The 24,544-nt window shown below is 39.6% G+C and overlaps 1 protein-coding gene across 4 annotated transcripts in view; it reads left to right on the top strand.

Moving 5' to 3' along the window:
* Positions 1-24,544, top strand: part of DENND1A (DENN domain containing 1A) — a 476,944-nt gene that overhangs the window by 220,993 nt on the left and 231,407 nt on the right. For all 4 annotated transcript variants that reach the window (XM_072960109.1, XM_072960107.1, XM_072960108.1 and 1 more), the window contains exons 6-8: positions 1,850-1,919; positions 6,831-6,911; positions 10,779-10,832. In XM_072960109.1, coding sequence (XP_072816210.1) covers positions 1,850-1,919; positions 6,831-6,911; positions 10,779-10,832 — 205 coding nt within the window. The remainder of the gene's footprint in view (positions 1-1,849; positions 1,920-6,830; positions 6,912-10,778; positions 10,833-24,544) is intronic.

Here is a 24,544-nt window from a genome sequence, read left to right as displayed (position 1 = left end):
TCCTACTATAATGGCTTTTAACTCAGCCGAGGTTTATTTAACAGAGTAGGAAGGGAGAAACTTATCTCCTCCCTAATCCCTCTTGAATGTTTACATTACTCTGCCAAAGTAAATGCTCTGTAAAGTGGCAGCAGTCATTTGCTCTGTAATAATCAATATGCAGCTGCCAGAGCTGATTGAAATGTATTAACTTAAGTGATAATACTGTCATAGAAGTGAAAAGTTAAGTTGCTTATCAGTATATTTTGATAAGCTACTTAAATTTTACAGTAGCATGTGCCAGCTTCAGACAGACATTAATGATAGAGAGCTGTGCGCTTTATCTGTCCGCTCTATTGCCTCTCACTTCATTTATTACCCTCGGCGGTACAGCTGGTAATCTGTACAGGGCGCTGATTCCCCTCTGCCGGGCGGGATGGTGTTGCCAGCATCAGCGCTCCACTCTATCAGTAACGGACACTGTTAGCTCAGCAGGGCAGATGTGAGCAGGACGGCAGGCACTTGGTACAACACTCTGACTGTTGATGTCGCTTTGGAAAGCATGACTATTTGATGTTGCTTTGGAAAAGTTTCTTACAGAGAACACAACCATTTAAATTAAGTGAAAAAAATTCTTAGGCACGGGGATATAATTCAACAATAATTCTATAGCACTAATGTGCCTCTGCCATTAGTCTTGGTTTGGTTGTATTTGTTCCAACCACATTGGGCACTGAGGGTCTGCCAGGCTCCGTGCTTGGTCCTCGGAAGACAAAGTGAAGAAAGATGTAATCTTTCCTCTCCGTTGTGCTCAGTCTGTTGGGAAGACAGACATGCCATTGAGGGCCACGTGGTATGTGAACTGTTATAATAGGAGTTTGCATGTGACCCAGACAGCACAGAAAACAGGGAATTAGGGCATGAGAGGCAGGGGTGGGGAGGGGGTGGGAAGGATGTTAGGAGTATGGGTAGGAATCAGCTAGTCTAGATCATAAAGGTCAGAGGGAGAAAAGTACCAAGTGTGTTGTGCAAGCTCAAGCAGGCTTCAGGCTGCCTGGACATCATCGGAGTGAGGCTGCAGTGAGAGGAGCACATATGTGGGATGTAGGGCCAGGACAGCTGGGGACACAGTCAAGGACCTGACAGTGACGAGCCTTGAACACTGTCCTAAGAAGTCCTGTAGTGAGGGACACCATTGCAGGAATTTAATCCAATGTGCAACTTAGATTTGCATTTTAGAAAGTCCATTCTGTGATCCACACAGAGGATGGAGTGTGGTCAGGACCAGGCTGTCGTCAGAGTTAAGGGACAGGATGGTCAGGATGTGGTGAAGGGTAGTGTGGAAAGTTAGAGCTCTTCCTGCAGTAAGTATAGAGAAAGGCGCGTTATAGGTGGAATGTTTGATGCAGCAACGTGAATGGTTTCAGGCTCATGGGGCCTTTGGGACACCTCGCACACAGCAGACGGGGAAGTGCTGCATGTGTGTGTGGCTGTGTGTGTCCAATCATGAGAAACTTGAATAGAAGCTTTCCTGGGAAGGGTGGGTGTGGTAGGAGAGGCCCTGGGGGGCTATTCAGAGATGGTTCCTGATTGCAGAGTCTGCTTTGAATTTCTTCTCTATGAACCTCTTCTAGCTCTGAGGCATGGGAATAATTTATAATGGACATTCAGTCCTCTGCCTTACACAGGCAATTTTTTAAAATCCCAGAAATAATTAGCATTTTACCAGTCTGTGTTTCCAGCACAGCCTATGACAAGAAGGCTCTTCAGGATGTAGAGAGAAACTGAAATGTACCATCTTGAATTAGCTCCTGGTTAAAATTTTTGACCTGCATACTAATATTTTGTGTGTTTCCTCTTCTTCCCCCAGCTATCTCCCCTGGTTCGAAGTATTTTATAAGCTACTTAACATCTTGGCAGATTACACGACAAAAGGACAGGTATTTGCCTTTTATTTTATTCTTCTTAACAAGTAAATTTTAACTTTTGTGATTATGAAAGTAATACATGCTTTATATTTCACTAAAATGTTTACTTAAAAAGTAATGCATTCCCATTATGGAAAGTTTGGGAAATTCAGAAAACAGTAGGAAAGAAGTTTAAAATAACACTCCTGATATGTCTCCCTACCCCCAACCCCTCCAAATAAGTATCGCTAGCATTTTGGGGTGTTTTCTTCCATTATTTTTTTGAATTAAATAAATAATAAATAAGCCCTTAGCATTCAGAGTTAATATTTACCGTCTAGTATTCCCAAGCAGCCCTAAAAGTTCATGACATGTATTAAATAATAATTTTGCTGAGGCACAAATTTGAATTGCTGGGGTTGTGAGTAAAACACTTAAGTGGCAAGTGACCTAGCCAGCTGTACCAAATTCCTGTTTCAATAGGGCTTTGTTGTGCTTTTACAGTAATTTTTTAAGGGTCTGAAAATCACTTTAGAAGTTCACCTCTACCTAACTGTACTTTTGGAAGAAATGGTATGCTAAAGTATCTTCCATGAATGTCAAAGGTCAGCTGGAGCTGTATTTAGACTTTTGAAGCCCATGGTTTTCAGGTACCGTAATTAATAATAGAAGCATTTCCCCCCATGCTAATAAAAACATAAGTCTTTTTCATGGTTGCATTTCATGTATCATGCACCTTGGTTTACTGAAACATTTCCCTATTGTTGGGAATTTTTTACTATTTAGGATTTTTTTTCACTATTATAAGTCTAGTCATTAACATCTTTGAGCATAAAGCATTTTCTTCATTTTGGGTTGTTTCCTTCAGAGGAGAATCTCAGATAGGCCATTGTAAGGTCAGTAGGCATAAACATTTTTAGGACATTTGCCAAACTGCTTTCCGAAAGAATTATATTGTTTTCTTAAAAGATATCCTTTACTGGCAAAGTACAAGGGCCTGGGTCACCATACTCTCACCAGTATCATTTGTTGAATTTATTGTTTACTTGACAAGTGAACAGTTGTCATTGTTTTAATTGCATTTCTTTGATTATTAGTGAGTTAAACATTTGTCCATACATCTAACTTCTTATATATTTTCCTTTTTGTAAATGGCCTAAGATTTTTCATTAAAGTGATATTATTAAATGATAGAGAATTTTTTTCCATCATATTTTCTATAGAACATTAGTTCTAAGAAATGCTCCATTCAAAAAGGGTACCATCGTTCAATAATATTGGGACTGGGGAAAGGGAAAGCTGTGTTTCATTTTTGTCTCCTTAAGGTTTACATAATATAGGCTCTGAAAAGTCCTACAGTGTAGAAATCTGTGTTACTCAGGACTTGCCATCTTATGTGGTCCCATATGCTTTTATCTCATGGCAGATATTAACATTCTGAGATACAAGTGTTTCCTGGAACACACTTTGGGAAGTGTTGATTTGGAGAAAAGGTGGAAATTGTGTGAATAATGGATAAATCTTTAAGTTAGATTTACTCACTGGCAAATGTATTCCAGAGGCCACAGTAAATGGAAGGAGTAACTGATAGAAATGGTTCCCTAGATCAGTACACTCACTCTGAAAGGATGCTTGGGTGTCAGGGAATTCTGTTATGAAAGAAGTGATTTATCCTTTGATGAATGAGTTAGGAGGCCACCTTGGGTCTATTCATCGATTTCTGATTCACAGTTTACTTTTGCCAAACATTTCAGTTTTTCATACAACCTTGAAAGCTGTTTTTAGTAAATAGAATTGTATGGAATCGTAGGTTTTAACAGTCTTAGAATTGGAAGTTTACTCACATTTTTTTCCTCCCGTTTATATACTCCAAGCAGTTAAAAAAAAACAACCCAAAACTAATAGACTTTCAAAAGCACATTGTGGGATGCAAGAAAGATTGAGTATGTACAAACTATAGGGGAGATATGATTATTACCCTGTAAAATTGGTGAGCCCATCCTCTGGGCCATTGCTCCAGGTAGGGACCCTGCCTCTTGGAGTGTTGGAGACTGACATCAGTGATGTGTTTTAGTGGAGTCTGTTTCCCTTGTACAAAGGACTCTTTTATTAAATTTATTCTGGTTAAAGGAATGACACAGATGATAGGTAGTCTGCCTACAACTGGCTTAACTGTTTGCAGGGTGTGGGTTATCATATTAGAACAGGAGGAAGGAGCTTTCATTTAAAATACAAACTCCCTTCCCCAGGTCCAAAAGTCATTGGGAAGGTTGGGCAGGGTAGGGAGACTTCAAGTTGTGGAGGGGTGGGGAATGACCATGATGGCTCAGCATGGAGTGTCAGAGCCTAAGCTCTGTCTGGGTGTCTGTCTGAGTCACTGACCCAGCATGGTTACAGGTCCTAAATAGGGCAATGATGGCATCCCTGAGGAAGGGATGGCAGGGGGCAAGGAGGGCATCTGAGCCCGGCTGAGGGTGTTGGAGGTTGAGGGATGAGTCAGTTGTTTATGTGGGACAGTGGTGATAGTGGCTTGGCATCCGTTGGGCACCAGATGTTGGAACACCAGTGGGATCAGAGGTATCCACATGGGAAAGGGGACAGCAGCAGTGGCCTAGCATTAGGTGTTGGAGACTACAGAGAGAAGGACATTTTTGTTAGTGCGGGATCAGAGGAAAGCAGGCATATGGCAGTAGCCTAGCAGTAGCTGTCAGTTTCCGAGCGGGGCAAGAAAGCATCTAGGTTGGGAGGGAGGTAGGGGCAGTGACAAATGATTGCTTACATACAAGCAAGAAAATATAATAAGAAAATAGGGGCAGGATTTTTCACTTCTGGAGAATAAAGTTATAAATATGTAAAGGGAGGAAACTGGAATAATTCCTACTGTTGGATTGGAATTAGAGCCATTGGTATGAATCCTTGGCTTTCAATATATGTGATAAATAAAGAAAATAGAGATGTTATTGTGTATTATGTGTCTGTGTGTGTGATAATATTTTCTGGCTGTGTTCACTGAAAGGGTCTGAGCCAACAATACCCAAGTAGCAATGAGTACACCAAGGTCCCAAATCTTGGTTTCTAAAACCATTTTCTACTAAAAAGAGCCAGGACTCCCTAAAGAAATATCTAATTCCAAAGCTGGAACAGGGAAAATATAAGGTGAACCCAGAGTATCTTTTTGTGCCAAAGAGTAAGGAAATGCTCAAAATACGATGAAAATATGCCAGAAAGACACAGAAGTGAGCTTGAAGGGGCAAAGGGTTCCCACTGGTCATAGCTGGGACAATTTGAGCATCAAAACAAATAATGATAGCAAAGGATTATAACCTATTGAATAAAATAGGAAACCATGTGTCCATACTAATGTTAAATAAGTAAATAGATAAATTAAAAGTTTGAGGAATAGGTTATTGACACAAAGTATTACTGCACAAAATGCTTTCCAAACACAAAGGGAAAATGAGTGATCTCACAGTAGAGACATCAGATGAATTAATCAATTGATCAAAGTGAACATAATCAGAAATGGAATGAATTGAGATCTGATTCAGTAAAAAAACATCAGACAAGTTACTCTACAAAATGGTTGGTCTCACTGTCAAGTTCATACAAAACTAGGAAAGACTCAGGAACTGTTCCAGACTGATGGAAGCTAGAGTGTCACAACAACTAAAGGCAACATATGATTCTGAACTGGATTATTTTGCTGTCAGGGACATTATTGACACAGTTGGCAACACTTGGTGGGATCTGAGGATTAGATGATTGTTTCAATGTTAACTTTCTGATTTTGATGATTAATTGCGGTTATGTAGGAGAATGTCCTTTGTATTTATGGATCATGAGGCATAATGTTGGTAACTCATGCTCAACTAGTTCAGGAAATAAAGTTTTTTGTACTGTCCTACAATTATTCTATAAATTTGAGGCTGTTTCAGAGCAAAATTATATGTGTGTACCCATGCATGCTTATTTTTCTCCTCTGAGAAATTTGAGTAATTTGTGACTTCAGATTGAAACAGGATTTTCATCCTCTTTTTCCTTTCCTTTAAATTCACTACCAAGGACAGCTGTGGAACAGTGGTGAGGGCTCTGGGCTTGAACACAGAAAACCTGTGATTAGCTCCTGGCTGTGCAACTTACCAACTGGCTGATTGGAGTCAAGTTACTTCACCCTTTGGAGCCTTAGTTTGCAATCTGTAAAGTGAGATAGTTGTGAGGCTCAAACAGCTAACAAACGGGTACAAATGGGAGCTTATTACTATTTTATCAGTACAGAGAATTCCATAGGGTGGAAGAAATGGCTTTTTGGATAATTCTGTAAGCAATGTTCTTTTGAGCATTTTAAAGGTGAATCTGTTTTCAGTTGAATAATTTGTATTGCTTTGCATTGCATTCTGTGGCTCCATTTCACTAATTAAAATGCACAGCCACCATCCTATATTGCATGCTGTTGTATATAGTTCATTTTTAACTTTCCATAATTGGAGGCTGCTGTGTGTATCCAGTGAACACTCAATACAATTAATTGAGGGTAATGATGATGAAGATAAGATCTATAGTGACATCGTTATTTCTCCCCACCACCCCCGCCCTGTAAGCTCAGGTTGTTTGCATTTAAAAGTTGTTGCTATGGAGTTGAGAGGATAGATTTGCTGAGAGCTTATGGTATATGATCCATAAAAGGCGGTCATGGTAGGTGTCTCGCTGAGTAGAAAATGTCAAACGTGGTGTGGGAGGATCATTTGTCTCTTTTATTGAGCCATAAGCAGTGTCTTTTGCCCAACTCTAGTTGAATATCAAACCTATTTCTGTTCTGGGGCTGGCACCTCCCCAGTTCCCTCAGTCATGAGGGCCCACAGGTCACTGTGTGTCCAGACCTCCCTGCAGGTGTCTGACTAAGGTCTCAGCCTTGCTTTTGTTACTTAGGCCTTTTATTTCTTTCAGGAGAGTCAATGGAATGAGCTTCTTGAAACTCTGCACAAACTTCCTATCCCTGATCCAGGAGTGTCCGTTCATCTCAGCGTGGTAAGTGGGGGCAGAATATTAGCAATCACTGAGAAACCAGTCCATTAGTCCCAGCAAGAAAGCCAAATGGGATTGTCTGTTGTCATCTGCACCTGCCCCACCCCTCACCCCACCCCCAAATACTCTGAGACCTCAAGGCAGGCCAGGGAGTTGTAATTCTTTCTTTCTCTGGGATTTCCTGAGAAATGGACTCCAGACTCCACTCACTCTGTTTGTCATCCCATCAATTAGCATCTCCTGGATGGCAGATGCTGGGCTTCGAATGGGATGGCTGTCCCCTGCCTGCCTCCTCAACCCCTGTCCTGGGCTCCGTGCCTCACACTTTTGCCTCCCAGCACTGCTGTGCCTGCCCCTTTGCTGAAGCCCATACTGCTGCCCCCAAACCAAACCAACACCGCCTTTCCCCTGCTTACCAGAGTAACCCATATTCACCTTTCAGAACTCAACTCGGATTTTTGTTCTATAGAAATTCTCCCCTAACATCCCCTCATAGCTCAGCTAATGTTTTCTATTTTGCCGCAAGCATCTTTTACACTTTGCAGTACTTGGTCACACCACATTGGAATCATCTGTTTTCCTGTCTACCCCGCTGGACTGTATGCCCCTTGAGGACAGAGACAGAGTACCTAGTATAGTTCCTGGCTAACTTGTTTCTTTGAACTCTTTTATATACATGCCATGTGCTCTGTAGCATGCCAGCATGGAAAATCCTCTGAATTACAAATTAGGAGATTTCAATCCCCAAGTCACAGTTCTGCCAGTAACCTGAGTGATTTTACCAAAACCTATAACCTTATGTGCTTCAGTTTCCTCATCTATCAGATAAGGTATCAGATAAGGAGATCATTTCCATATTTCAGTTATTGAAATTCTCTGATTCCCCAGGTAAAACCCTTGTCACCACCTTCAACAGAATTCATACCCTTTGGCCAGCTGTTGATTATCCAGGGGCTCTTTTATGAACATATCTTGTAGTTTTTGTGTGTGTGTGTGATGTTCAAATTGAAAGCAATATTACTGCCAATAACTAATAATAGATTTACTATTTACAAAGTTCCTAATTTATGCCAAGTATGCATCTCTAATGTTCAAAACAACTCTACAAATAGATATTAGCATTCTCATTTCATAGATGAGGCTTAGAGAGGAATAGATACTTGCCCATCCAAGGTCATGTGGTTAATAAGTGACACTGGGGCTGTTAAAGCCAGGGCTGACTTCCAAGCGTATGTTCTTTCCACTAGGCCATGAGTTTTGAAAGAGAGGGAGGAAAGAAGGAACTGGTAGAGGGTTTTGTTCATTTTAACGGAGCACAGGAAGGAAAGAAACCTTGTTCCAGAAATTCATGTTGGGGAGACTGCCTGGAAAAGATGAAGAAATGAGCTTTAAACCTGCCCTAGCCATTGCTGCATAGCTAAACAACCTTGCTTTTGTCTCTGTCCCTTTTCCTAAGCAGCTTGATCTCACTGCTTCAGTCTGTAATGACATCCGACAGGTAGCTGGGGAGTAGCCTGGCTGGGTCAACAGCTGCTGGGGAGGAAAGGCCTCTCCTTCCCCTGAGTGGCTGCCAGGCCTCAAGGACAAGCCATCGCTGGGGCAGGAGGAACTGTTGAGAGGGTGCAGCTGTTTCATGCCAATGGTTTCTAGGAATGTTTCTGACCTCCTCTGGTCCCGGCATTTCATGGGCGATGGAGCAAGACAGAATCTCAAAGGACAGCCTGGGGACTACTTGGGTTTGGAATTGTGTAGGCTCACTATTTGCAACCCACTGCATTGGTAAAAGCAGATATTTTCTTCTTTCCCGGTCACAAGGAATTCCTCTCTCCGTTTCTGAAGGGTTACTCGCATCAGGATTATAAAGCCTGAAATATCAATAAAATGGCAATCCTGGACTTTCTGTCTTTAGTCACAAGAGAATATTTCTGTGTGTCTGCTATAGGTGATTGAGAAAAATAGAAATGTAAACTAACAGTTGGGAGCAGTAATAATAATTTTCTATTAAAATACCATTAATGGAATGCTAGGCACTTCACGTATATAATATTTATTCTTCACAACAGTTCTGAAGTGGTTATTATAATTCCCATTTACAGGTTAAAAAACTGAGATTCTAAGCTGTTAAGTAAAGTTGCCTAAGGTCATATAACTATTAAGGGGCTACCTTTGGGTCCCTGTCCTTTCTCCCTCACTGTGCCAATCATTACTCTGTGACTCCACCACCATTTGGACGTCCATTACTGGACATTTCCTGGGACTCCCTTCTAGCCATTTGGTATAGAATTTGGTATCTCATGGCATCAAATTTAACTTTATATTTTACTTTTACTATTTTAATCCTCATTGTTGAGCTGAATTAATTGTTAACTAGTTTCCAATTAGTTTTCCATGACTATTATGCTACATAATCTCTATTGCTATACTTCATAGACAGTGTTTTTGTACAAGTACACATATTTTGGAATAATGCATTGCAGAGTGTGTGTAAGTTATCTTTTTGTTTTGTTTTGTTTTTTACTTTTTAGTTTATTATGTAATTCAAATGGATTTAGCTATAATTTGCACATAAAAAGCACAGGTATAACCCAGTCTGTTATAGTGGAAAAGCACAGCTCTAGGTATGCAGACCTGGTTTCAATCCTAGTTTTGTCACCTACTAGCTATGTGACCTCAAGTCACTTAATCTCTCTAAGCCTCGATTTACTCATTTATAACATGGAGATAATATCTCTTAAATTTTGCTGTGGAAATCAGAGGTACTATTCACAAATTACCGGGTATAAAGGCTTTCTATGTAGCAGTTATTCATAAATGCCTGCTGAATACTAGACGAACAGCTCATACTATATTGTTATTGTCATTATTGCAATTGTCTTCCAGACCTTTCATTGCAGGAAGCCTATACAACTCATTTTTCCAGAGATCTACTTATTTTGCAATTATCCAAGAATGGGAGGCAGTGGGAACTTCCTGAAATGTCACTTGGGGGTCCAGGTTTGAACTTAGGCCATGGCTAAGCTGACTTTCTCTGTACGTGACCTTTCTTGGCCTTTGCACAATCCCTTCTTTAATTGGCCAGCACCAGGCTCTTTCCATTCCTGCTTGCCATTGTTTTCTGAGTCTTTAGTAGCACAGAGGAGGTGTCATCAGTTCAGCCTGCTGTCATTTAACTCAGGGACACATGCTTGTTACATACATGGAGATGCCTCCTTGAAAGTTCTCTGAGCAGGTCAGGTTTTCAACTCCACTACGTCTCTAGGTCCCTTCACTGGGATTTGTGCTGGAAGTCAGAAGGCTTATTTGCAGAGCGTACAGATTGGAGAGACTTTCTCCACTGCTGGCCGTCTGTAATGTCAGTGCAGCAGTCCTTCAGCTAGAGCTGTCCTTAACCTCACCTGGGCCTTTGGGGCAGATTTGGCCTGTGGCTTTTGGATGGACATAATCTCAGATGCTGAAACGAAATGGCAGGTTTGGTTGATAAAGACTATTCCTAAGTGAACCTAGTGATATTTGGTCCCTAGAGTCCACTTGCTTCATTGAACAATAAAATGAAGCCAGCAGCTTTCATGTGTTCAGAAACCTGCAAACGTCATATGAGAATTTAGCCTTTCACCTCTTTGAGCTATTCATTTGTTTCTCCCAAAGCACATCTCTCATAGAAAAGATCTCCATCTACCAAACTGGTGATCTAATGCATCTGGCTCTAATCCAGCGTTATCCAAAGGGAATATTCCATAGACATTCCCTGTGAGTGAAAGTCTCTTTCTTCATCTGACTGAGGAATTATCTTCAGATCATTTACTTAGTTTCTGAATAATGTGCTTGTTCACGTTTTTACAGAAATATATGGCTTTTGTTTTTCCTTTTCAGCATTCTTATTTTACTGTGCCTGATACCAGAGAACTTCCTAGCATACCTGAGAATGTGAGTACTTGGGTGGGGGGGTGAATTAAATTTTTATTCTTCTTTGTTTTTTTACTTATTTAAAAAAAAGGATATGTTTTCCCTTTATAAAAGGATTGCAACAATGGGTGGGAAGGGACAGACTGAGATTTCAAAATGTGGAATAGATAAACAAGATTGTGAAATACTCAAAAAAAAAAGTAATGCATTAAAAAGCAAAACCAAATAGAGAATATTTGAAAAGTATAGGAAATATAAAGGCAGAGAGGTATGGATTATTTGTACTTCTGAAAGGTAATCACCTATTAACATGGTAGTGTCTCATTGTAGTCTTTTTAGAATGTATTTTTTACATACTTAGAGTCACCTATTACATAAGCATTTTGCCATTTCATTCATAATCATTTTTGCTGGCTACGTAATATTCAGTTTGCTATGCAGTTTACTTAGTTATTTCCTCGCTATTGTGCATTTTGGTAGTTTTCAGTTTTTACTGTTGTAAATAAAATGTTTCTATATAAAGAACTTTCCATATAAGAATTGCTTTATTAGGGTAGATTTACTCAAGTAGAATTAGACTTCTACTACATTTCCATGTTCACTGTTAAGATAGTAAGATTAAGTATTTATGGGAAGAAGTGTGAGGACCCCCATCCCCACCTCTTAAAGACTTTGTAAACTTGAGTCTGAGGAAGCAGAGGTTAATGTTTGCCCTCTGAGCAAGCTAAATGACATAGCTAGCCTAGTCTTAAGGCATATTTTCAAAATGTTTTACTCAGATTATAAATAGTACTATGTAGAATTATGTACAGAATCGCCACCACTAAGGCACTTGGTTGCTTTTTTTTATTTGTGGCAAAATACACAACATTATATATAACATAAAATTTACTGTTTTAACCATCTTTATACGTTTCATTGGTAAACACATTCACATTGTTGTACAGCTGTCACCAACATCCATCTCCAGAATTTTTTCATCTTTCCCAACTGAGACTCTGCACCCATTAAACAGTCCTTTAAACAACAACTCATTTTCCTCCTCCTTCCATCACTTGGTAACAACTGTTCTTTCTGTCTCTAAGAATTTGACTACTCTAGGCACTTTATTTAAGTTGAATCATACAGTATTTGTCCTTTTGTGTCTGGTTTATTTCACTTAGCATAATGCCTTTGTGGTTCATCCATGTTGTAGTATGTGTCAGAATTTCCTTCCTTTTTAAGGCTGAATAATATTCTATTGGATGTATGTAACATACTATGTTTTGCTTATCCATCAGTGGACACTTGGGTTGTTTTTACCTTTTGGCTCTTGTGAATAATTCTGCTATGAATACTGGTGTGCGGATATCTGTTCAGTCCTGGCTTTTGACTCTTTTGATATATACTTGATTGCTTTTTTAAAAATACTGGAATAAGTCAAGTAAGCAATTTAAATTAATGAAGTTAAGCTATAGTGTTATGATTTGGTAACAGTCTTAAGCTGGGATTGTCAAGTATATCCACAGACTTTATATCTGTGTGATCAGGCTCTGGTGGAAAACATTGCTTCTTTTTTGACAATAAGTAGTGAAAAATTCAGACCACAGTTACCATTTTACCAACAATAGGTGATGTTTATTGAGTACTACTGCTTGCCAAATGATGTATTCAGTGCTTTACCTATATTTTCTCATTTACCTCTCTTAACAAGTTTTGATGACACAATTACCCTAATTATTATTTTATATAAGGAAACAGAGGTCCTGAAAACTTAAGTAATATATTTAAGGTCCTATAGCAAAGAAGTGGTAGAATTAGAATTCAGATATTGATCTTTCTGATGCTGGAGACTGAGCTCTCATATACTGTGCTACACTGTGAGCCCATAATTTTACCTTTTATCTCTCAAACAATTCCATAGAAATGATAAAAGAACCATAAAACTAAGGAGAAAAATGTCCATGTAATGGCAGAAGGAGCCGCCATGAACTAGAAAATTTAAGGAATTTCTACAACATAAAGGAGATGATTATTGAGCAGTCAATAAGGTATAGACAGTGAAGGATCCTTGAAAAGAACTAGAAAAGTCCAGGAGAAAAAGCGAAAGCCAAGGGTATGCCATGAAGCATTTATAAAAATTGATTATGTGCTGATCACACTGAAAAAATCAAAATAGGAAAACTCAAACTCTTACAGGCACTGTCTTTTATTACAATGAAATAAAACTATAAATTAATGATAAATAAAGATTTTTTAAATATCTACTTGAAGTAGTGGTTGGGTCGAAGAGGATAAAACATTGAAATTGGATATTATTTAGGTATTAATTGCAATGAGAACACTACAGAACAAAACCCTGAGAGATATGGCCAAAACTACACTTTGGAAAATTCATAACTTTGGATGCTTTCTTTTATTTTAAGTAAGAAATTTAGAAAATAATGAAATTGACTTTCAGTTCAAGATAGAAAAAGATTAGTAATAAAAAAGCCAAAACTAGAAAAATAAATTACAATTTAATTAATTAGAAAATAATGTTAAAGTAAAATTGAAAAATAAGACTTAAAACCTGAATTTTTTAAAAAGTTGATAAAATAACCTTATCCAATAAATCATAAACTTATTCCATAAATTTGAAAAGTGTGATAATAGAAATTTTTCTAGAAAAATATCACTGATCAAAGCCAACCTAAAAAATAGGAAATATGAGGGGAGGGTATAGCTCTGTGGTAGAACACGTGCTTAGCATGCATGAGCTCCTGGGTTCAATCCCCAGTATCTAAATTAAAAAAACAAATAAATGAACCTAATTATCCCCCACACAAAAAAATACGGAAATGATTATGAATTCATAACTTGAAAAGGTTAATAAATCTCTATTGACTATCTCTACCACTTGCTGCTGCAAATGTATCAGATTTAGGTGGTTATATAGGCATGTTAAGGGACAGATTTTATTACGGTTAAACTGTTCCAAATCATAGGAATGGTATGTATATATATGTGTATTATACAGAATCAAAAGAAAAATCATTGTAATCCCAGAGAAAGTCACATTCTGAGTTTTTCTTTCCTTCCTCTTTGTGATAGTAGTAGTTTTCAAATTGTGCTACCTGGAACCCTGCCTGAGGTTGCTTTGGGACGCTGGAAGACCTGAGGAAGTTAGATGTTTGACCCACCTGGGCATGGATGCTCCTGCTTTATTCAGAGCAGGTTCCTTTCTGTCTGCTTAAGTTGGGAATTCAGTAATACTTTGTTTGAGATAAAAGGGTTCTTTTGATTTTTTTTTTTAAAGCTTAGAAGCTACGTTTTAAAAAACACAATGGGGATCGTACCAATTGTATACCTTTATACCTGCTTTTTCTAATGACAGTGTATTACGAACATTTATATGTGTTATTAGACATTCTTTACAAATACCTTTGTTGTAAAAACATTAAACAATCCAGCAGTACGTATAAAAAGAGTGAAGGGCCCCCCCATTACCACCATCCCTGCCTTACTACCTCTCCCCAACCCCTGGTCCCATTCTCTATCCAGAGTTTGACAAGTGTCATTTCAGACCTTTCTCTGTGAATTTACAGTGGTATATGTATGAATGCCTGTGTATGTTGTAGACATTTTTTAGACATAAAACAGTGTTTGGCAGCTGACTTTTTAAATGTATTCTCAAAACTCTTCATCTCTATTTACCTCATCCTTTTAAACTGGTATTTTAATTTAATGGCATTTTTATTCTTATGAAAGTAATACATATTAATGGCTTTAAAAAATCATGTAATATCACATAATTATTGATGAAATTTCCAGATTTTCCATAATTTCCATTCCCCAGAAGCAGCTGCTTTCACATTTATAGCAATTGTAGTATTTCTCTCTACATTTTTAACTAACATGCTCATATTGCTGTATCTTAGTTCTTCTGTTTCAGATAATACCTATTGATTTTCCTGTGGAAGATGAGAGCTTAGGTCTTTTTCTACTTCTGATCCCCTCTCACCCAGAAACACATATACATATAAAATAGCTTTTGCTCATTCACGTTTCCCCTCCCCCAGCCTTTCTCTATCTTCAGAAAATTTTTAATTAAATTAGCAGTTAATGTTTACATTTCAATGAGCATGCTGAATCATATCATAGATCATGATATGTTTTCTTTCTTATGCAATTTTTGTCAAATAAGAATTCCTGGATTTCATATCTTCCTGTTTATTTTATTTCCTTATTTTGGTGAAACATTTTCCAGTAGTTTCCTGACACAGTGTTGTATGCAACATTCTTAGACCTTGCATGACTGAAAATGACTTTATTTTACCCTTAATAGGGTTGGGAATTACCTCAGAATTTTGAAGACATAGCTCCATTGACTGCTAGCTTTCACACTGAAATGTAGAAGTCTTATGCCATTCTGATCACTGGATTTTTTTTTTTTAAGATCCTTTATTTATCTGTAGCATCTGGAAGTTGTACAACAATTTGCCTTGCTATGGGTCCATTGTCACCTATTGTGCTGGCCATTTGGTGGGCCCATTCAATCTGGAAATTCATGTCCTTGAGAGCATGGAAATGTTCTTACATTATTTCATTGAAAAAATTCTTTATTTTTTTCTCTTTTCTTTCTCTGGGGTCTCGGACATGGGATATTAAACTTCCTGGTGTTGATTCTCTACCTTTGTTAACTTTTCTATTTTCTGTTTCTCTTTTGGTCTTCTTTCTACTTTCTTCAGTTAATCTTCCCACCCTTTCAGATTTCTTCCTTCTGCCATTGTTGTTAATATCCAAGAGCTTTTTGATGTTATACAATAAATAAATTGTTTATTTTTTAATGGCATCTTGTTTCGTGGTTACATTTTTTTCTTGTTTCTTTGACACTGTCATTTATAAATTTAAAAAATTGTTGTTCTCTTTGTACTGTTTTCTTCCTCAACAGTCCTCTCTTATCTTTGTTTTGTTCTATATCTTTGATTGTAGAGGTCTGTCCTCCAATAGCTGCCAAGTCGTATTTAAGAGTGAGGCACTCAAAAGCTAATTAGAAGCTCTGTGTTCATGAATGGGGCTTGTTACCTGATGGGCTTTCCTGTAGATGATGGCTTAGAAGTCTGGCTACCGAGGAGGGGGTAGATTTCAAACATCAGTATCAGAATCTTTTCTTTTGGACTAGTCAGTTTTCTCTTGCGAGTGAGTGTAAGCTTTATTACAAGTGTTCTGGAAGCTGAGTGAGGTGGTAGGTTATAGGATATGAACATTTAGCATGTATATTTTAAGCTCCCCTCCCATTTTTTATTTAATGCTTCATCCCCTGTCCTCAGCTATACCTGGTGTCCCCAAGCCTTTCTGTTTCTGTTCCTCTAGAAAGAAAATATTTATTCTTTGGGAGGGGTGCAGAAGGCCAGTTGACTAGCTGAGTGAGCTGGGAGAGGAGAATCTTGGAATCTAATTACTCTTATTTTTATTGGCACCCTTCCCCTAGCTTTTAGAGATGCTGGGTGTCTCCAGTTCCTGAACTTTTTTGGAGTTCTGTGGTGTGAGTTGGACTTGATGCTTGCTGCCTTGTCCCCCAGCTCCAGCCTTTTCTGGGGTCCCAAGTCTGTCTGCTTTAGTTTCTAGACCTTGGTTGGCACTCTTGACACCTTGAGCCAGATCATTTTTTGTTGTATGGGATTTTCTTGTGTGTTGTTGGATATTTAGCAGCATCCCTGGGCTCTACCCACTGTAATATGGTAACCTCCCCCTCCACCACACATTCACACACTAAATGTGACAACCAAAAATGTCTCCAGACATAGCCTGAAGTCCCTTGGGAGCAAATGACCCAGGTTGAAAACCATTTCTTTAATAATATCTGCTTTCTGGTTTCCAAAAACTTGACATCTCTCTTCCATTACTGTCTTTTCTCCTATTCTTTGGGGTTTATGTCTTATAAAATTATTTCTCTGACTTTTCCTGGCAGGGGGTATGGAGGTTGCATGGTATCAGGAGAGAGAAAAGACAAATATATGTGTTTAAATTACCATATTTTACTGGAAATCCCCACGTTTTAATTACACTTCACCTACTAACATTTAGATTGTTTCTAATGTCTTGTTATTATAAATAATGTTACAATCACAGTTATTGCCTAGGTTAGGTTCATCTTTATTTTTTATTTTTAAGGGCTGAGAATTCCTTAAGAACTTTCAGGTGCCTGAAAGTCCTGATAATTTCTCAATTTTCAAAACCACAATTTCTGCAACTACAAATACTGTAAGGAAAAAATGATTCTGTTGTCTTCATAGCCCCACCTCCAGTTCCTATCTGTGCTGTATGCCACCTCCCCTGCCCCCACCATTTAAAACATTTGCATTCCCTCTGCTGATTTTGCCGCTAATGAACCAGTTCCCTGTGTATGACCCATTGTCCCCTAAATCCTCCTTTGCAAACCAGTAAAAGGCTAGCCTTGTTTGTTTCTAAGGGGGAATAATAAAAACAATCTGCCAGACTCCCAACATACATGGTTCCATTTAAATCCTTATAGCTACTCTGTGAGAGGTAGACGTGAGCCTCATTTTACATATGGGGACCCAGGGCTCACAGGCCTGAGGTTATCCCAAGGTCTGCTTCCAAGTAAGGTGTAGTGACCTAGGTTTGTAAGGAACCAAAGCATTTTGTTTCCATTATACCTCCCCCACCTCCCTACAGTTGACTTTTGATATTCATGAGGGATAAGTAAAAGAAGTGATTTTTCATATTTCAGTATGAAATGAAACAGGAAAGCTTTTCCTCTAAGGAGAGTCTGAACTTTTGTAGGACCAATTTGTGTGATTTTTGACATAGAATAACTATTGAGCTCTAGCCATGTTGAAATTTACATTTTAATCTCTTGGTGATTTTTCAAGGATTAATTTTAAATGACTAAATTGCTGCTTTACAAATTGAAACAAGCAATAGCGAAGGGGTTGTGAATACGATGTAGTCTGCTGTAGTGGAAAGAAAATGAATTTTGGAGACAGCCAAACACTGGCCTCCACCACTTAGGGACCTTGGGCTACTTACTTATATTCTTAAGCCTCCTTATCTAATAAAGAAAAATGGGAGGAACAAATAAAGTATTATGTGTAAAGTTCCAGGTTCAATGCCTGGTGCAACAGAGGTACTGCTTTTGATGGTCCTTTCTTTCTCATCTTCCCTTGGCTTTCCTAGAATTCTGGTCCTAACTTCTCTTCAGTTGTGGCTGAGGGCTTGGGAACATTACTTCTTGGAGCTTGTCTATTCGAGGTTTTTGCTGTCATCATTGGTTGTGAAGATCAACACTTTTCCTTTCATGGAGTATATATTTGGCCACAAAGTCTCCTAGCAGGTACCAATGACGCCAAAATTTCTGAGGCTTGGAAATGGTGCAGGGAATAGAGTCCAGGACTGTAGTGTTTGTAATATGGAGGGTGTTCTGTAAACAGTTATTATCTTCTCTTAGGGGCATAACTGAACTAAGAGTATAAGCAAGAAAAAGGGTAAAAGGACTTTGGGATATGGAACTTGATTCTGTCACTAGAAGCCCATATTCTTCTGGGCAGCTGCAGAGAAGGGGTAGCGTGAGAGAAGGAAAGGGGCTAGTATTGACTGAACGCCCACTGTGGATCAGATCAGGTACTGTTTCTTATATCCTGAAATCTTCACAGCAGCATTACAGTGCGGTTGTTATCCCTGTCTGAAGAGGAAATGAAGCCCAGAGACAAGAGGTAATTTGCTCCTAGTCATCCAACCAGTAAATGCTAAAATCAGGAGTCACACTCAGTTTGATTCCATCACTGAAATGTTGCTGGGTCCTGGGACTCCACTCCCTGGCTCCTAGTACCTCCCCAAGAAATCACTCACCATAAGTGTGAATTATGTAATTATTGTGTGAGTATATGTTTAATATCACCTCTCCTTCCACAAGGATAGGGATTGGTATTTTTTCATCATCGCAGCCCCATAATTAGTACTGCACCTAGAACATAGTGGATATTCGGTATATATTTATGGAATGACTGAATGAATGAATGAATTAGCAATGTAGTCACCTTCAGGAGAAGGAAAAATAACAGTTCCTTTCACTTGGCTTTTGGGCCAGTGAGTCTGTAAGACATTAATGAAAAGCAAATACAGAAAATTAATTCTTTCCACTTTCAGATCCCTGTTGAAGTTAATTCTCATTATTTCTACAATTTCTGTATAAACATATTATCTTCCTTTTCACTGAAAAAATATCACTATGTAATTGCTCTTTAGGGTTTTCTCTGTCTATCAAGATAACACATGTAGGAGTGAATTTTATACAGGCCATAATTAAATGAGCATAAATCTTTACAAATTTTAAACAGTTGACCTGCATTTTTTTTAAAAGTCACAGGTCATGAACAGATATGTATTAATAATTACATTGTAAACTGGCTGTAGAAGGGGATTTTTTTAGTGGCCAGGTTTTGAAGTTTACTTTTGATTAATGGAAAATCATACAGACCTTCTTTTGGAATATTAAACAAACCTGTCTTAATTATCTGGCCTGTGTCATACCAAGTGGTTAATGATGCAAGGAAAGCATTTAGAGTGGACAGTTATATATAACATTGCCCAGACTCTACTTTGTCAAAAGATGCACCATGATATAGAAAAGATTTATGAACTCATTGTGGCTTTCAAAAATAAACAAAGTTGAAGTGGAAGTAAAAGACCTATTATCAAGTACTGAGATTATAGAGAATTCCATTGTTGCTGTTAAGAGTTGTCAGGTAATTGTTTATTCTAATGTTTTTTTTTTTTTCATTCGCACAGAGGGATAAAAGTTGACCTCCGGGTAGACTCTGCTTTCTTTCCTATAATATACTTTTCTGATTTGATTGCTTATGTGAGTTTGTGGGATGCTTTCTCAAGCAGATAATTTTAGAATCCAAATTTATAATTCCTTTTTTAAGAATCCCACACAACTAAAGTAACCTAAATTCTTCTTTAAAAAAAAAATCAATTGAGGATTTTAAAGGTTTACATTATGGTAAAATAATCTGAGCTAGAGTTATTTCAGGAAATAAGACCCATGGACAAAATCAAGCCTCTTTCCTTAGAAGCTTCCTCCAGACACAGTACGGTAAGTCTTTATCATCATCTGTACTGTGTATGAAGCTGAAAGTCACAAAGACTAATAAATGACAGACCTTGGGGCGGACTAGCATCTGTTTCGAAGGCTCCAAGGAGTGCCCAGCTTAGAGACTGTTCTTTGGTTTGGGGATTATCTCATTTCCCTAGGGTACTGAACTTAAGACGCTTTTTCTCTAAGCCTCACTATATCCTCTCCCATCCGGAGCCCATCCCACCCCCCCATCACCACACCCATTCCCACCTGCTTCCTAACCCGGGGCGTGGATCACAGTGAGCCCGAAGTCCCCGGCCACCTGGACTGGCACAGGAGCCAGCAGGGACAGCTAGAAGGGAGCAGCCATTATGGGGCTTCTCCTGGGGGAATGGGGTTTGCCAGGTGTCTCCCTTTTTCTTTGTCTGGATTTAAAGCCACAGAGAGTCAGAGCTGGAAGGGTTCTTCACCACCGTTCTTTGTGGAGAGGAGGGGCCTGGAGAGCCTAAGTAGCTTGTTCAGCACATGCCTCTTCTGAAGCTCAACTTCAGGGCTGCTCTCTCACTGTTAATCAGAGACCTTCCTTGGACTTGAGCCCTGTTTGGCCTCAGAAGTGGTCAGCTTCGTGTCCCTGCTACCCAGCCATACAGAATGGGCCCATACAATAAATGCTAGTCTTATAGGAGGATGCTCACAGGCACATAACTCTCTATAACTGAAATAATGCTTGAACTTTGTGAGTAGAAAAGGAATGTCCTTCCTTAGGCCTAGAAACATACTGGGACTGAGAAAATGGAGCCCCTTTGAGCATGGACAGTGGGAAATAGTCCCTCTAAGCAAGGTTTTCCTTTTCCAGCAAGTGCGTCACACAGAGAAATAATTGTCAGGAATAAAGGGGGGTGATTATTTAGGCTTAGCCATGCTGGCATTATTATCATCCAGGACACTAGGCCTAAGACCAGGTGGACAGCAACATCATGTTTGACAGGACTGATGGTTCTTTAGAAGGAGGATGGATCATTAAAAGATTGGACTCTCCCTCTAAAAAACTGGCTGGGCAAGGGGACAGATGTGGAGCACAGGAACCTAGAAGTCTGGGGCTTGTCCCAGATCCTTCCCTCCCTCCCCCTTTCCAAGTCTAATCTGTTGTCAAGTCCTGTGATTCCACTTAACAGAGATCTGTGACATCCGTATTTGGAGGTTTTATCTGAGGAGTTTGTTTTAATCATTCTTTCCCTGAATCTGGCAGTAGCCTGTTAACTGCTCACCTTGCCTCCTGCTTGCCCTCTCGGCCATCCGCCACAGGACCTCTAGGAAGACCTTCCTGCAACACAAATATGATCAAGTCATGATTCTTTAGCAGCTCCCTGTTACCTGTGGGGAAAGTCTAGGCTCCCTCAGGATCAGAACCGCTCCTCTGCCCCAGCCTGCTCACTGCCCTTCACTCCCTGACCTGCATATTGCTGCTCTCTCCTCCCTGCCTTTGCCTCTGCCTCTGCCTGGAACATGCTTCTCCACCTGTCCCTGAGTGAACCCCTTTTGGGAGGCCCAGAGCAGTATCTTCTCCTTGGTCAGATTTTCTCTGGTCTTCCCTCCACCCCTCCCCATATCCATCTGGCAGAGTTGAATCTGCCCTTCTCAGCCAGCTCTAGAGCATGTATAGCCTGGATCACAGTTCTTAGCGCACCAGGCTTCTGGGTCTGGTGCCACTCCTGGAAAACGAGGTCGTATTTAGTTAATCTCTGCAGGCCCAGCTCCCAGGGTAGTACTAAGCACACAGTAGGAGTCAAACAAGTGTTTGTTCATTGGCTGATTATAGGAGACAGAAATGGAAGATTGAAGTCTTAGTCCTACTGAAATCAGTCGCTGGGAGAGAGTGGCATACCTGTGACTTTTATAAACATAAGCTCACAATATGTTCTGGCTGCAGTCTTGACTTAGGACGACTTGCCATGGAAGCTTTCTCTTCTTATTCCTCATTCCCTATAGTCTGTTCTTACCCATCTGAGAAATATGACTTACCTGGCTATGAAATAAACACCTGCTTCTGTGTACGGTTCCTCCCCTCTTCATTGCCTGATGAACAGCTGCCCATTTCTTTACACTTTAAATAAATGTAGCCACAGATACCTCTAACAGCCTCCAGCTACCTTACCTGACTTTGTGAGTCTCTAGAGTCATTTCTTTTCCTGTGGGCCCTTTATCATTACTAAGTAATTGATCACTTCATCCAAATCAGACCCAGGTTTTCTGAAGTCAAGTACTATATTCTTCCAAATCCACCACATTGTCCCTCTTCCAGGCTGGCGTGCCTCTTCTACACACTGCTCATGCTTGAGCCAATGAGCAGTAGTCTTCAGTCAGTTGCTTTCTCCCTCTTTCACTGATTCCCTCTTTCATCAAACTGCTAGATGATGGGGTCCATCATTTTACCCAAAGGAATCTCAGTCTAGTGGCAAAAACATACTTGTACCTGAGCGATATGAGATAGAGACAGATTGCCCTAGAGACAGATTGACGAATGAGGAGTTAAGGAAGCCTTTCAGGAGGAGGTGACATTTGAGCTGAGCCTTGAAAAGTAAATGGGTGTCCTCTAGGAAGAGAAGAGCATTCTAGGTAGAGGAAGCAGCAGGAGTGAAGGCCTGGGGGTGTGAAAGGTATAGCATATCTGAAAAATTGAGACTTGTTATAGCTTAAGCCACCAGATGCTTAAAGGCACAGGGAAGGAGACCCCTCACTCCAGGGGATTTTCTGCTGCGATGAGGCTTGATGGGCATTGCATGGGCTCCCTACAGGTGTTCCCAAGGTCCACTCTGCCCCACAGGTGCTCCCATGGCTTAGCGAGGTTCCCAGGGCTGTCACCACTGCCACCCACTCCCACCCGCCTAGGCGGGTGGCATCCCAGAAGGAAAGAGGCAGGGAGGAAGCAGATAAGAAAGACAGCTTCTGTTTAGACACAAATATCTTGGTAATCAGCACAGATGGGATGAGAAATACCAAAAAAAGTACATGACAGTTTAGAGAGAATTTGGTTAAATGTTACATATTTTTAACATACCTGTGTAGAGTTTTTGGAACAAGCACCTGAATCCTTCAAAACCTGATTGGGGTGGAGGTTATGCCTCAACCAGGTAGCATTTTTATTTCAGAAATGTTCCCTTCCCCATCACAAAAGTATCCTTATGGATTTTTTTCTCCCACCAAAATAAGGCACAGGATTTGTCTCTGACGCTGTGTCTCCCTATTTGGACGGCAAGCTGTGTAACATATTTCTACCCAGCGTGAAGCTTCTTGGCAGACTCTTGAGGCCACGTTTTGGTGGCTTCAGAGTTATCTTTGGATCTGTCAAAAGTGCTAATGGGCTTTCTGGCCTTCTTTAAGCTCCTCATTTCTATTTTCTTTTTACTTCCATCCTCTCCTAAAAGAAAAATTCATGTAATTCATCAGCAGTTAAGCATTTTACTGAAATGCTCAGCTGAGGGCCTTGTATTTTTGTTTGCGAGAATAGCTCTGCCGTGTCACTGTCTTAGAACAAACCCCACCCTGACTTCATTAGCTCAGCACTCCTCAGTCCACCAGGCAAGAAATGCACTTGTTGACAAATTTCGACTTTCTTATCGATTAGTTTTGTTTTTTGAATTTGTTGGGGCAAGTTCATGTGGTGGTTAGGGCAAGATTTGGGGGTTTAGGAGACCTGGTTTTGAAGCTTGGCCCTTTCTAGTTGGGTGACATTTGGAAGACTACTTAAACTTCCTGAGCCTCAGTTTTCCTGTCTATAAAATGGAGGTGATAATGCCTTTCTCAGGGTCGTTGAGAAGATTAGGGAAAACTCAGGTAAGGTACCTGTTGTCTGGTATATAAGGATTACTCAGTAAGTGGAATAACAATTTTTAACAGAAACACTTTTTCTTTGGCCGTACTTTGATCCTGCACTCTTCCTATGCCATGCCTTCTTCTTCCAAATACAACTTTTATCTACTATTTTTAGTGGTGTATTAAAAAAAAAAAAAGTATACATTTAGGGACAAACCCACCCAAGACTGAATAGTGCCCTATCCACTTACTGGGTAACCTTGGTCGGATTACTTACCTGTGCCCCCGTTTTCATACCTGTAGATAAAGATGGTAATATTTGTTCAAGGAGTAGTTTTAAGATTAGTGACATAATATATGTAAAGCCTTGTATATTGTAGATGTTTAAAAGTATATAAGAGGGACAGTGTAATGTAAGAGAAAGTGTATGGGCTATGGAGTTGGATCTGAGTCCAAAATCTGACTCTACCAGTTACTAAATGTCTCCTAGACTTGGTTTATCTATATATTGTAAAGAATAATATCTCATTGGATTTTTGTGAAGACTACTTAAGATTATACACTCAAGAGTACCTGGTCCAGTGCCTGGCACTTGATAGGTAGTCAGTATGTGGACCTATTAATTCACTCACTCTTTATAAAGGTAGATAGTTAACCTAGTACTCTAACCAAGCAATAATAAATCATAAGATAAGTGCCCATTCTTATTCCCAATACATACTATTGTTGAAAAGCACTTTATGCTATTTTGCATATAAAATCCACCTGGTTTAGTTGCATTTGTGGGTTATAGATCTTTCATCATTATAAACTGCGACCCCTGGCAATAGTGTTCCTTCCCTCCCCAACCCCCTTC

Source organism: Vicugna pacos, chromosome 4, assembly GCF_048564905.1.
Source record: "Vicugna pacos chromosome 4, VicPac4, whole genome shotgun sequence".
NCBI lineage: Eukaryota > Metazoa > Chordata > Mammalia > Artiodactyla > Camelidae > Vicugna > Vicugna pacos.
Note: the sequence above shows the minus strand (reverse complement) of the source record. Positions and strands in the feature narration are given on the sequence as shown.